This window comes from Doryrhamphus excisus, chromosome 20 (genome assembly GCF_030265055.1).
Source record: "Doryrhamphus excisus isolate RoL2022-K1 chromosome 20, RoL_Dexc_1.0, whole genome shotgun sequence".
Classification (NCBI taxonomy): Eukaryota; Metazoa; Chordata; class Actinopteri; order Syngnathiformes; family Syngnathidae; genus Doryrhamphus; species Doryrhamphus excisus.
In genome coordinates, this window is record NC_080485.1 from 8,658,052 (window position 1) to 8,673,211 (window position 15,160).

The window sequence follows — 15,160 nt, forward strand, 5'->3', positions numbered from 1 at the left end:
TATATATGCTTATACTTTGCTAGTGGGCTGCACGGTGGACGAGTGGTTAGCGCGCAGGCCACACTGCTAGGAGAAAAACATGCATGCTAGATTAATTAGCGACTCCAAATTGTCCATAGGTATGAATGTGCGTGTGGTGTGAATGATTGTTTGTCTATATGTGCCCTGCGTGTACGACTCCAGCCTCTTGCACAATCTTGGATGTATAAAAGTCCGGAAGGGTGCTTTTTTGCAGCTATGCTGTACTAAGGCCTGCTTACTTGTAGGCATACAGGGACTGCAAATAACCCCGGACGTCTGTATGTTGTATTGCTGTCAGGAATAAATGATCTGGTTCTCATTCTATGGTTTGGTTCTTTAAAATTCCCATATCCTCTATTCGAAACCCACTTAGAATCCTCAGGTGGAAGATATCAACAGTATGAATGTGAGTGTGAATGGTTGTTTGTCTATATGTGCCCTGTAATTGGCTGGCGACCAGTCCAGGGTGTAGCTGGGATATGCTCCAGCATGCCCTTATGAGGATAAGCGGTATAGAAAATGAATGAATTACTTCATTCTCATAATAGTTTGACCTTTGACCTTTAAGTAGACAGCAAAGAATGATGGCGTTTTCTTTTTCCAGTAGAAGAGGTGGATGGCGGTGTTGACTAATGAGCAACTATTAGTAGTAAGCTGTGTCAGGAGTCAGCAGATCCATATGTAGGCCTTTAACCATTTATATCAAGGTATGCGTGTTCAGCTGAGAGGTGTTATTTCACTCTTCAGTGTGTTCTATATGTGGCAGAGAAATTCATGATATGAGTACACCCACAGGCATAGCGCTTAATAGTTACGAATGCACAGTCATGGAAAAAAATTATTAGACCACACTTGTTTTTTTTTCAATTTCTTGTTCAATTTAATGCCTGGTACAATTAAAGGTACAATAAAAACAACTCAGAGGAGTTTACTTTTTTTTGCAGTACAATGCTATAGTTTTGGTTATCATCAAGAAAACTAAGGACATTTGATCAGTAGTGTTCTAATATTGGATGCCATTACATTATAGTATATGGAGCAATGGTGTGCCTAGGGAGTATATAACATGATGACTGTTCTGTTTTAATAAAGTGTTTTACATGGTCTAAAAATACCAGTCTTTTCAACGTCAAAATTCCACCATTCGTTTTTTTTTCCGGTCTTGTTCCCTCACGCACTTTGAGGAGTCTATTCATCCTAGCTCACTTTGTCTTTCGTCTTTTTTTTTTTATTCTTTATTCCTCTTCACACCAGCGCTTCTACTTGTCCAGGTGTCAAGCTACAGGAAAGAAACCTCACTCGGCGGTGAGAGAAGTTTGTGACACTCTAATGTGTGTGTGTGTGTGTGTGTGTGTGTGTGTGTATGTGTGGCATGTCGGCTCTGTTTAGCATCACAAGCAGAGCGGTTGGATAAAAAAAAAAAAAAAATGTTGAGGGCACCATCACCTTCAAGGCCTTTCTTTGTCTCAGCTGTCCCTTCATTCGCTTTATTTTCATCATTCACTCTTTCGCCTTTCTATATGTGCCTCTACTACCCCCACCACACTCCACGTGGGTACCAGGCTCAGTGACTGTGTGTGTTGTAGGATGAAATATTTATCTGTATTGGCAGCTTTTCACTGCCCCCCCCCCCCCCCCCCCCCATCACCGCCTCCCCCCGGGTCTCTCTCCCCCTGCTGTGATCATCATCCCACTCCCCCATTTCCATGAAAGTAGTTGCCTTCTATGTTGGCACATGCTGATTTCATTGTGCTGGATTACATGGATTAATGAAGCAACGTTTAAGGTTTGTGTACACATATGCTGATAGTTTATGCGTAATTACCTCTGCCAAGGAAATTGTTTTGTCATCGCCTGAGGTTTTTTTTATGGATACATAGGTGATCTTCAATCCACATATTAAAAACAATACTAACATCTTCATTCATTCATTCATTTTTTTTTTCCCAGCTGTCTTTGGGCGAGAGGCGGGGTACACCCTGGACTGGTCGCCAGCCAATCACAGGGCACTACTAACATCTTAAAAATATTAAAAAAAGGTTTTTATTTTTATTAATTATTGTTCTTATTTTTATTACAAAGTCTCAATTAAAGTTTAACAATGCCATAAAAAAATAAATTAATAGCTGTGGTCTTAAAATTACGACAGGGTTAATCATTGGCATTAACAGGTGTGGCTGTAGGCAACCTCCTGATGTGTTCTTTAGTACTAACCTCACAAAGTTTCTTTTTTATTTGCAAAAATTGAGTGTGTATTTACAATGATAGACAGATAGTCGATTTCAAGCATCATGATTGGTCAGCTCCTAGCAGCTTTGTTTACTTCTTTATACGCTTTAATATGGTGGTTGAGCTATTCAGCTGTTGGTGAAACTCATGCATGTTATACATGCTGTATTGATATTTACAATGGACCAATGTACAATATGCTTGATAATAAATGACCACGTGGTCAACAAGAGCTATGTTTTCCTTTCTACTTTCTCATGCACTCCTGGTTATCATTAAAGGTTTTAATGCTGTTTTATATAATGACTTTATATAGTATCGACTGGTTCAAATGTGAATGTCATCTCTTATGAATGAAAAAAAATGATGCCCGAATGGTTAGCACACAGGTCACACAGCTAGGAGACCCGAGTTCGATTCCACCCTCGGCCATCTCTGTGTGGAGTTTGCATGTCCTCCCCGTGTATGCTTGGGTTTTCTCCGGGGATTCCGGTTTCCTCCCACATTCCAAAAACATGTTAGGTTAATTGGCGACTCCAAATTGTCCATAGGTATGAATGTGAGTGTGAATGGTTGTTTGTCTATATGTGCCCTGTGATTGGCTGGCAACCAGTCCAGAGTGTACCCTGCCTCTCGCCCAAAGACTGAATGAATGAATGAAAAAAACACGTTTTAACACTTAGTAACACAATTGTCGTGACAGGCCTATGAGACCATTTATGGTACATAATAAATAAAGACATATTGTAAAACACATTTGATTAATATGCAGAGTCAAGCTGTATGGTAAAATAGTGATGTAAACTTGATTCATTTTAGACTCCAGTTTTTGTTTTTATGTCACAAAAATAAAAACCTCACATGGAGACATAGTGTATCTATGCACTCAGCAAACACCTCATTGAGATGGTTGGCCCACTACAGCGCTATGTTAGAATGCTGCAGATCTGCCCCTTAAACAAATGCAAGAAATGGATGAAACTTCATAAAGCGCCTTTCTACAAAGGAGGCTAATATTATGTCACAGAGTAAAGAGCAAAGTCACGAAATTCCTTTTGTAAAATTATGCTATAATGGCTAAATACAATCAAAAGTATTTTTTCATCCTTACCTGTGAAAGGTAATCCTGTGAGATCTTGTTTGGAATGTAAACCAGAACATGAAATAGGCATTTTCCCTGTTCTCCCTTGCCACATCACTGCCACATCCAATATGGCAGTGATGTTGATAGGTGGACAGGAAGTGGAAAGGGCAGTTGATTTGAGGCTTGGAACAGATTTGTTGCTTTTTTACAGTAAAGGTTTCCCTTAGATACAAAATATATTTTGACTTTACTCTCACGATTAAAATAGAGTACTGCCGCTACGATGTGAGGTATAATGGTATATGTGTGTCAGTGTATCTGAAGTCTATATTCGTCCCATTTTTACATCTTTATTCATGATGATGTCATTGGAGCCACAGGGCCCATGAGGACAAGTCTCACATCTTCTTTCATCCCTCCCTTCATTTTGCATATACATTCAGCCTGTGTCTTCATTAGCATATCTTTTTATTCTCTTCTACCACTGTTCCTGCGCTCATTCTTCTCACTTATTATCATCCCGTTGTTCTTTTCCCCTCCACTTCGCCTACTTTATCCCCGTCTCCCATGGGAACATGCTCCTTGTTCTTCCAAAAATTGTCTTGAGGAAAATCGACTGTGCTGAGATGCTTTCCTACCTGTCAAAACACTAGAAAGCAAACAACAACAAAAAAAGAAGCCATTGACGACCGTGACTTAAATGGCAAAAGAGTACTTGAAAGAAGTGGTTGGCGGCGATACGCGTCCCTACACTCACCGGGGATTTTGTGACAGAGCGTGGAAAGTTTCAAACAAGTTGCGCCTGTGTGTGTTTATGTGCGTGTGGGTGGGTGGGCCACTGCACTCAAACACTTGAAACAATAAACAGCATCTGTGACTCAGTGTTTGAAGCTTCATCTTTCTGCAAAGAGTCATCAACCTTTTATTGAGAGTTTATTTCAACCTGTTAAACTGTTTAGTTCTTTGTCAGGACCAAACGATCATTCGAATATAAAACATGCTTGTATTGGTCGTTAAGTTGATAGTACTTGGAGAATACTTATATTAAAAAGTCAATACTGATGTTTGATGCTGGTGTATTGATACTACGGATCTATCGGGCCGATATTTGCGTTTTTTCCTTATATCGGTATCAGCCGATACACGCGTGGGTTCGCCGATTTATTTTTCCACCGCATGATTTACAGTCAGGCATCCGCCGGGGCAGCTTTGTGTTGCCCCGGTGGCAGAGGACCTCGCAACACACGTAGTCGCAGGACCCCACCCCCAACTGCCGCGTCACGCTGCGGAGGAGCAGTCATCACATCGATGCTAGATAAAACTTAAACTACGACAGAAATGTTTTGCACATGGTTGAATATTTATTATGGGCTTGCTCAGTAATGCAAGCCCCATAGACTGCTGCTTAGCAGCTGTCCGTGGGGCTTGCCCATATTGTTATTCCTTGTGATGTTTAGCTATTATTATATCTTAATCTTCCCATTTTTGTGCGCGTAATGCGGCCAAAACTGCAAGAAGGACCCCCACACATGTTAAACCGCCGGAATCCTGACGCTCAGGACTACAGCCGTATTTATTTTTTGGAACGTTTTGTGTAACCATGGCGACGCTATTCACCAAAACGTTCAAAAATGGGCCCCTAGATTAGATACACCTGTTCTATTTTTAGAACAGCCACATTCCAGGGAAAACGAGAATTTACAGACTTTTCACAGCCTTGTAGCTCAGCCATACGACCACGTAGAAACGGCTCATTTTTTAGATGAACTTCTCAACTCTCCCTGTGGCTAAATGCTAATTGCTAACATGTTAGCATTTAAGCTAATTTACTCATGTCTAAAGGCAAATACACACATGGCATGATGTAGGAAGGTTATAGGACAACCTTGGCACTTTCTAAACTTGAGGCCCTCTTGCTAGGTGCTAGCATGATGACTGTTAGCATGTTAGCATTTTAGCTAATTTACTCATTTCTAAAGGCAAATAGACACATGGCATGATGTGGGGACACCATGGGACTGCATCAACCTTTTCGGTACTTGAGGCTGTCTTGCTAGGTGCTAGCACGGTAGCCGTTGGCGCACCGGGCCCGAGGTTCACAGCACAGGTGGCAAGTCCATCAAAATTTCCGCAGGAATTGTCTAGTTCCTTTTAAAGTTGATAATGCAGTTTGTATGTGTTTAAGAAAGCTGAATCCTACTGTGTTCAGTGTTTACATTTCAATAAATATTTGTTTAAACATGAGACCTGTAATATTTGTTATCATGGTCATTTTTTCATGTAAATTGAGGGATCAAAAGCAGTATCGGCCACAAATATCGACCCAAGCAAAATCGGCCATCGGCTGAGGGTGATGGAAAAAAAATCAGCATCGGCATCGGCCCCCAAAAAAAACATATCGGTCGATCCCTAATTGATACTATAGCAAACTTTTTTTTTTTTTACATCCCTACGTCTGTATGCTGCAGGTATCCCATCGCCTCTCAGCGATGTCTGCATCTCTGAATATTCTGTCTCTTCCTAACAATAGACTCCTAATTAGCCGTGTTTATCTTTCTCTCCTTCTGTTTTGCTTTCTCTGTGCTCCTGCTTTCACTGCGATGCGTTCAGGCGCCGTGGGAGACATCGCCGCTAAATATACACTCGAAGCCTGCGCTCTCATTTAGAGTGAAATGTGCAAGAGTGTAAATTAAACAAGGGGACGTGGAGTGATACAAATATAGCATCGCAGAATAATAAATGACGTTTACACCTTTTACACAGGTAGACTGTATGTGTATGCAATGATGAAATACAGAAATCCGAGTGAAAAAATTTGGAGGGAAGCATGTAACCCAACTGGCTTTCATCTGCGAGCACCTTTACGACCTACTTTCTTTGCTTTGGAGAACACACTTTACCTCCACTCGCAAAAACAAAGAGCCACAAAAAGCTCAAGGCACGGCATTTCACACTGAGTAAACATTGGCATTTTCTCCACTCTGCCCAAATACCTTTGTGCTCTTCCCATTGGACTGCATGAGGTCGATCCAGGCAAGAACAATGGGGGGAAAAAATCACATTTACTGGGATTTCTCAATGTCACAGATTTGTAAAATTCTCTTGCATTTTGACTTAATTCCTAATTATTTCCCAGTCATTGATGACATGTTTAGTAGCTTTTGCTTACGAGTACATTGTACTGCATACAGCCACACTTTGGGCATGAACTACTAAATGTTTGCATGTACAAAAACATGTGCAGACTTGATATCGCATGTACAAATGGTAATGGTAATGGTTGTATTTCATTCAGATTACAATTGAATGCATCACATAATCAGTTCACAGTTCCACATGTCCAAAAGGAGTAGGAAGAAGCGAAGCTTATTAAATCCTACCCCTCCGTCTGGTACTTTTACAATCAGTAACTGTTACATTTGTTCACTTCCTGCTTTCCGTAATACAGTTTAAGGTTTTTTTTTTTAATTTTTTAAATTTTGTAATTTTTTGTATCGTACCGAAGTATGAGGTGATATGACCATCCAATGACATAATGGGTACCATAGTAAGTGTCAATATAGTGATATGTATAGCACATCATGACTGGTTCAAGACTCTTCATCCTTGTATTTAGCAAACATCAACTGCTTGTATTGTTTCTTGAATTGGCTCATCGTTGTGCATTGTTTGAGGGTCTTACTCAATCCATTCCACAGTTTGATTCCACATACTGAAATGCTATGGCTTTCTAACGTAGTCCTAGCATATAAGTGTTTCAAATGTAGTTCTTCCCTGAGATCATATTTCTCCTCTCTTGTAGAGAAGTATTGGATGACATTTTTAGGTAATTGGTTATTTTTAGCCTTGTGCATTATTTTAGCTGTTTGAAAATGAACTAGATCAGCAAGTTTAAGTATTTGTGATTTTAGAAATAAGGAGTTAGTATGTTCTCTGTAGGCGGCATTATGAATTATCCTTACTGACCTTTTTTGCAGTACATTTAGCGAGTGAAGATTGCTTTTATAGTTATTATAGTTTTTATTGTGTCTGTCAAAATGCACAAAAAAATAGTATGAAGAGATGCAAATGTAATAATTTCGCACTCATAATGCGATTTAGCAAAACTAAATTTGTTTGTGGTTGATATTTTTGCATCTATATTTAAAGGCAGGTGAAAAATAGCATTACGTACAAATAAATGGCAGCGGCCACTGTGGTGAAAAGGAGGCGCACCATGGGTATACAATGACAGATGACCATGAGATATAATTTCTCATGCGTGTACCAACATATTTGGACTGTCAGAAGCAAAAAGACAAATAGTGGAGACTCCTTGTTACACTGCATTTTCTTTTCGTCTGGATCATTCCAGCACACCATCGTAGTTAGTGGCGGTGTGATAACATTAATATCATAACCTCATGTATCATACATTTCATTGTTGGATAGGTTGTAATGTAAAACAAATCATTATGTGACATATTGTTGTGTAAAACGTGTATTTTAAATGTCAAACTACAATCGTGTTGTGTTTATTATTTTCATATTATGATCATCAAACATCTATGCTGGAGTTCACCAGTGTGTTCATTTGCATACACCACCTCGAACTCGAACTCCATGGCTTCAACCGCACGAAATGACCACGCTCTTGCACAACGTATTTACACATTGAACCAAGTACTTCTAGTTTACGTCTACTGCACAACAATAGTACACGCAATACGCATTGATCCCCCATGGGTATGCACTGACACCACCACTCGCGGCATCCATGAAGCAGTTGTGATGTTATTCGGTCCCACTGCGTCTTGCGTGATGCCACGCAACAGCAACCATTACCCTTAGCTTCATTAATTCTACTATTTGCAAGGGACCGACATGAGAATTACCCCTTCCTGCTTCAAGAGATGGTGGAAAAGTTAACCCATTCGTGTGAATGAGACACGCAGAGACCCGATGTGATACGCTCCGTCTTCATAGGTTGTGCATGATTTTTTTATGGCATGAGTGCAGAAACAGTTAATAGGGACCTATTATGCTTTTTCCACTTTTCTGACCTATAAATGTAGTTACAATGTTGTATTATCATGTTAAACAATGCCAAAGTTTTAGATAATAAGGTTTGTGTACTTGGAAGTCAGCCCTGAAAGAAGTTTGGGGTGGCTCAAAATGCTCGGTTTCAAAAGGCGTGATAAAACTGCCTCTTTGTGACGTCACAGAGGGACGGACTTCCTTATATGGTTCATAGTTAGGAAGCACTTTGGGCGTGTGACCAATCACAGTGGAGTGGGTATGGGTGGAATAAATTAAAACAGACCATTTTTGCAGGAAGCACAAATCAAAGGAAATAAAGCTGGAATAGGTGCAGATTCTGGAAAATCTAAAAGGTTTTCTGTGCGGGTTATTGTGTTTAGCTGTTCTATAGGAGACCACAACTCAATACAAAGGGTCGCAAAATGAGCATAATAGGTCTCCTTTAAAAAGGGATTGGCCTCCTAGCATAATATCCTCCCTCTGGCTCTTTGCAAAAACTTAGTAAAAGTGATGTTAAATGTTCAGTTGTTCATTCATTTGTCATTTCTAATTGTGGTTGCATGGTTGTTTATATAATGTGTTTTGTGATAAAATTGATTAATTGGATTTACTTTGTTGTCAATGGGAAAACCTGCCTTAGTTAGAGTCTGTTTTGGTTTGAGTCGGACCATTTGGAAGGGATTAATGATGTTAACCAAGGCACCACTGTATATGTAATTCCAGTTACCAAGTAGCACCACCTGTTTTTTTTGTTCCGAGTGGGGGTGGGGGGGGGGGCATGTATTTGAGATGAGGCATTTATTTATTCAGAAGCCACTGTTAAAACACACAAAAGTACTCAAACATGCTTGTTCTCATCTATATATGATCAATGCAGTATATACTAATGCATATTTCTAACAACAAATTGACCCTTTTTTATTTTAATAAAAGACTGAAAAAGACAAGTCATCTAGAAACTTAAACAAAGGGGCATGCCAAACTTCTCTGAATGTGAGTCAGAGCTTTTTTCCTGTCACTCACACACACTGCACGCACCAGTGGCTTTGAGCGATGCAGCCGTGACACGACAAAAAAACCCAAGTGTTTAAAAGGCTTAAAAGTAGCCCAGGACCGGATAACTAATTGTGTTGTCTTAAATGTCTGCATTAACAATGGGACTCCTTAGGTAAAGTACACTACAGAGAGATGTGCCAAAAGTTCCCTTCAGGTGCAAAGAAAAAGTGAATGCAAATAACATCATGTCTTGACAAGTGTTTGTACGCCATGCTAGAGTTGAAATGGTGTGGTAATAAATCTTTGAAGAAATCTTGAGGAAATGTTGCGAACAAAGTGCTGACCGGAATGCTCTCTCACATTGTGTGTGCATTTAGTGGCCCACATGAGGTGAAAGCCAGAAGGGGCTGACTCATGTCTTGCTCACTTAGGAAGGCAGATGGAGACGCAGGTGTGAAATAAACTGTATGTGTATGAGTGTGCATGTGTGTTTTTAACATGATCATTTCATGAAAATGGGGAGTGTGGCATGCATGCATGCCATTTTTCCACACATTGTACACATTTATCTTTTTTTTATTTTTTATTTTTTAGGTGTCTAGCAAAATTCAGGTTGGGTCAGGAGCAGTATGTCCAAGAAGATGGAGGTTTTTTTCATGTTTTTTATGATATTTTTCACCACGGCTGCACGGTGGACGAGTGGTTAGTGCGCAAATCTCACAGTTATGAGACCCGAGTTCAATTCCACTCTCGACCATCTCTGTGTGGAGTTTGCATGTTCTTCCCGTGCATTCCAAAAACATGCTAAGTTAATTGATTACTCCAAATTGTCCATAGGTATGAATATGTGTGTGCACGGTTGCACGGCGGTCGAGTGGTTAGCGCGCAGATCTCACAGCTATGAGACCCGAGTTCAATTCCACCCTCGACCATCTCTGTGTGGAGTTTGCATGTTCTCCCTGTGCATTCCAAAAACATGCTAGGTTAATTATCGACTCCAAATTGTCCATAGGTATGAATGTGAGTGTGAATGGTTGTTTGTCTATATGTGCCCTGTGATTGGCTGGCGACCAGTCCAGGGTGTATCCCGCCTCTTGCCCGAAGACAACTGGGATAGGCTCCAGCACCATCTCCAGTCTCTGTTAAAAGGTCATCAAAAAGTAAATTTTTATACTCTATGTTGTTTTTCAACTACACCCAATTTGATAGAAAAAAAGTCATTCTATTTTGTTTTAAAGTCATTTTGGAAGTGCTTGTAGTCCTTGCAAGAAGGTGAAGATTGATTCTGCGGTATAGACAGCAGGATATTGATCGTTGCCTTTTATTAATCTACAAATATGTCTAGACGGCTTCCTTTTCTTTGGAACTATAAAAAAAAAATCAAGCTTTTAAGTACACTTGGGCTTTGCCTAGATGGTTTTAATTTACTTTGAAGATGATAGCTGGAGACGATTCTATAACTTTACAACTTGCATTCATCACACATTTCATGTTACAAGTTGGACTCACGCAATGTAACACGACAAGACCTTGTTGTGCCTTGGTTAACATCATTAATCCCTTGAAGGTCCGACTTAAACCAAAACAGACTCTAACCCAGGCAGGTTTTCCCATAGAAAATAAAGTCAATTCATTGAATCCATTCCAGACACCCAAAAATTTGAACACATAACACATTTTATAAACAAATATTATAGTTTTACATGCACAAAATGATGCAACCATAATGACACACAGGCAAACAGACTGATTTGTTAGGTGTGAGGTTTGGCCATACAGTGATCGAGACAATAATTTATGAAAATTGAGACATTTTAGGCAATCATAAAAAGACATCAAAAGAAATGTCAAGATGTAAATCGTATTTGTTGAAAACCAAATACTACAAAATCTGTGGCGTATGGAAACTGAGCTACCACTTTATTCTTCTGCATGAATTTGTTTGCAGGTTTGTTTGCTAACTGAGCTAACTGGCGCGTGACACCCAGGTCCGTTCTGAGGTGATGCCAGATTTTACGGGCCAGTTTGATTTGTTTTTCCACCAGCTGTGTCCACAACCTGTGTACTGAGTGTGTGTGTGTGTGTGTATCATGTGGAACTTAAAGACTTGCTGCTTGCATACAGTACTGCATCATTTGTGTCAATAGCACACTCTTTGTCTGCCACACAATGACCGGTCTTCAGTGCACACACACACACACTCACATACACTCAGACACACACACATTCGTAAGGCACAGCTCTCTCCAGCCAACGCTTGCAGCCGTCCAATCCAGAGCTACTTGGCAGCATCTAAGACTCACCAGTAGCACCAGTGCAACCACATTGTCCCTCCGGAAAGAGTTACAGCCCGCAAAACCACACAATCGCTCACAACTGATTAAACAACATATAAATTCCCATGAGCACTTGGTTGCCACATCCAGGCCTGAGAATGGATGGGCCTGGTGAGTTCGTCGTCTGAAGAGAATCAGGCTCTCTGTATCCTGAATGCAGGACACTACCAAGGACATGATGACCCATTTTCACCTGCTCCAATTGCATATATCAACCTGTCACATAAAAATCCCACACTGACCCACATATATAAAACAGTATTTTAAAAAAAGAAGACTAGTCGTCTTATAATTAAGGTCTAGAGATTTCCACTATACATGCCAATTGACAGTTGGTGCCGAGTGAATCGGAGCTTTTCTACCTGTCATGACCTGGAGCGATTCAGAGTGAAAAGTGTCTTAAAGGTTGTTTTAAGCATTTTAACAAACAACAGAGGAGGAATTATAACACTAATTTGAAGATAATGGTGATCATCAAACAACATGTCATCAAACAACTCATGAAATGCTAACAAATATAATATCCTCTTTTATTGTTTATTCTTTTATTGATTTGTCTGAGATTCTTCTGGACCAGTTCATCACTTCAACATGTATCAAACTCAGCCGTCTTTGAAGTAGTGACAGTATTTAATTCAGGCTAAAAAAAAAAAAACTTGTGTAATGCTGCTGTAGCTATAGCAACTACAGTACAGTGGTGCCTTGGTTAACATCACTAATCTGTTCCAGATAGTCAGACTCAAACCAGACTCTAACCAAAGCAAATTTTCCCATACAAAATAATTTAAATCCAATTAATCCATTCGAGACATCCAAAAATGTGAACACAAAACACATTTTACAGACAATAATTGTAGTTTTACATGCAGAAAATGATGTAAAATAATTACGATTGACAAATAAATTAACCTTTAACATCATCTTTGCCTAGTTTTGTTGGGAAAAATACCCCAGAAAACAATCAATTAACAAAATAACATAACTCAACACATTATTCTGCTGCAACCACAATTTGCAACAATGTAAAGAAATATATCACATTAATGTCAACTTCCTGGAACCAATAAACATGTACCTTGCCGTTTAATATAGAAATCTGGAAGAAAAAAAAAGCTGGCATCAGTGGTGCCGCAGAAGTACCCTGGCGAGGTGGTGAGGTGTGCAATGCTTTACTCGGGATGCCACAAACGTGATACAGTAAGTTTGAATTCTTAAGTGTTGCTGTTGAAACCAAAAATGAGTGTTATGGATGTAAGATGAGCCAGGCTGAAACACACAGCGTCACCCTCGATGTGCCGCCGTGTTGATAGACTGTCACACAGGAACTGGAATAGTATGCATCGCAGCCACTCTCATCACATTTACTGTACATACCTCTGAAATGACGACGGTTTTCTCTTTGAGATATAAAATTAAGAGGTTTGGCACCCTTGTCTTGGTACTATCAATCCCCATTCTCTTTAGTGCAATCCATGTGTTTTTTACTATGTTGTATATTTAAAAAAAAGAAGTTCTCCTCCCATTACGTGTGGTAGTGGTAAGTTTTTTTGGCTTCTTACTTTGTTTGAACCCCTTTCTTAAGTTTAGAATATACATAGTGGAAGCTAACTAGTTAGCTAAGTTGCATGTTATACTTAAAGCAGTGTCCTTGCAAAGTAAGAATAACATGAGTGTAAATGTGACTATCAGGGTTATTTCATGTCTACAGGGTTCTCATAATGGTAAAAACCGTTTTTTAAAAGTCATAAACTGTTTGTCTATGCTGTAACTACTACAAATATGCTGTTTATTAATATTGAACTACTACTTCACTGAAATTATCGCGAACTGTGATAAATGAGGGACGACTGTATATCGTTAATGCAAGAGGCTGAAATATGTATATTATATGGATTTTAAGCCATTCCTATATCAAATCAACATACAACATACCGGGTTATCTGGCCTTAGTCTTTTTGAAGGTGGTCCTCCATCTTCCGGGTGAAGCATGTAAAACAGACGCACCTTGTTGGCGTGTTTCTTACTCTAGAAGAGGCAAAAAAAAGACAGAAAGGAAGTGAATGTCAGTCCATTTGTGTCTCACATGCACCGAACCAGGCTTTACTTCCTGGTAAACCAAATTTGTTTCTCTGTACCTTAAAGATGTTTACCAAATTTCATGGTGATTCAAATAATTAATTCATTCATTTTCTACCGCTTTTTCCTCACGAGGGTCGCGGAGGGTGCTGGAGCCTATCCCAGCTGTCTTTGGGCGTGAGGCGAGGTACACCCTGGACTGGTCGCCAGCCAATCACAGGGCACATATAGACAAACAACCATTCACACTCACATTCATACCTATGGACAATTTGGAGTCGCCAATTAACCTAGCATGTTTTTGGAATGTGGGGAATGTGAGGAAACCGGAGTACCCGGAGAAAACCCACGCATGCACGGGGAGAACATGCAAACTCCACACAGAGATGGCTGAGGGTGGAATTGAACCCTGGTCTCCTAGCTGTGAGGTCTGCTCACTAACCACTCCTCCACCATGCCGCCCGATTCAAATAATTCTGAGAGAAATGGTGGTTGTACAAACTTTACCACTATGTGGTACATTTGTCCGAAAAATAATAGCGTAGGTCACACAGTAGCGGTGCATGTTTTTTTTTTACTAGAAGTAGAAGAATAATCTTACACAAATAAACGCATACTCTACACTTAATGGATTATCGTACTTTTTCCACTTGTAGTTAAATGTCAGGTGAGTGGAGTAAGATGTTATACAGGTAACGATGTATACAATTAATTACACTACATTACCTTAAGATCATATTTTGACTATGAAACACATTTATTTAAATTTGCCTCACAGCAAGAAGGTTGAAATCTGTGTTGAGCTTTTCTGTCTCAGAGGTTAATTACACCGCTTAGGTTAGTTGAAGGCTGTAATTTGCCTGTAAGTGTAAATTGTTGCATGTCAACCATGTGATTGATTATGAATAGATTTAGAATCATAGTTAAGTGTTCTATCTATGAATATGTGGTATCAAACATAAATACATCTTACTGCCTTTTATTTGAATTCTGGAATATTCTAAGCAAAAATGTAATGGAGGTTTTTATAGGAAATGACAGTGAGCTGTCCTTGAAGCTGCTAAGTGTCACTTTAATGCAGGACAATGAAAATCACAGAGGAAAGTGCTAAGGGCGAAAATAAAATGATTGCGTATGTTTTGTGTGTAAGGTTGACACGACTATCTTCTTCTGTGTGGAGCATTCTATTGGATTAACTGAACGGCCACCACATAAAACATGTATATAGCACCTGTCTTGGTATCTAAGTACAGATTGAATTCAATCAATTTCAGCAAAACCTTATAGAGACGATGATTTAGTGTTTTGGGTAGGTGTTAAAACACGGTAGAGCAGGATATAAAGCAACAAATTCTAATGTATGACTTTCACAAGACATTGTACCTGCTCCATAGCATTG

The 15,160-nt window shown here is 39.6% G+C and overlaps 1 protein-coding gene across 2 annotated transcripts in view; it reads right to left on the bottom strand.

Annotated features, from left to right (window-relative positions):
• The window catches only part of zgc:171482 (zinc finger protein), a 77,269-nt gene that overhangs the window by 37,374 nt on the left and 24,735 nt on the right, over nucleotides 1-15,160 (bottom strand). For both annotated transcript variants that reach the window (XR_009120358.1, XM_058058370.1), the window contains exon 3: nucleotides 13,618-13,710. Coding sequence is in view for 1 of the 2 variants with exons in the window: in XM_058058370.1 (XP_057914353.1) it covers nucleotides 13,618-13,710 (93 nt within the window). In the remaining variant the exon portion in view is untranslated. The remainder of the gene's footprint in view (nucleotides 1-13,617; nucleotides 13,711-15,160) is intronic.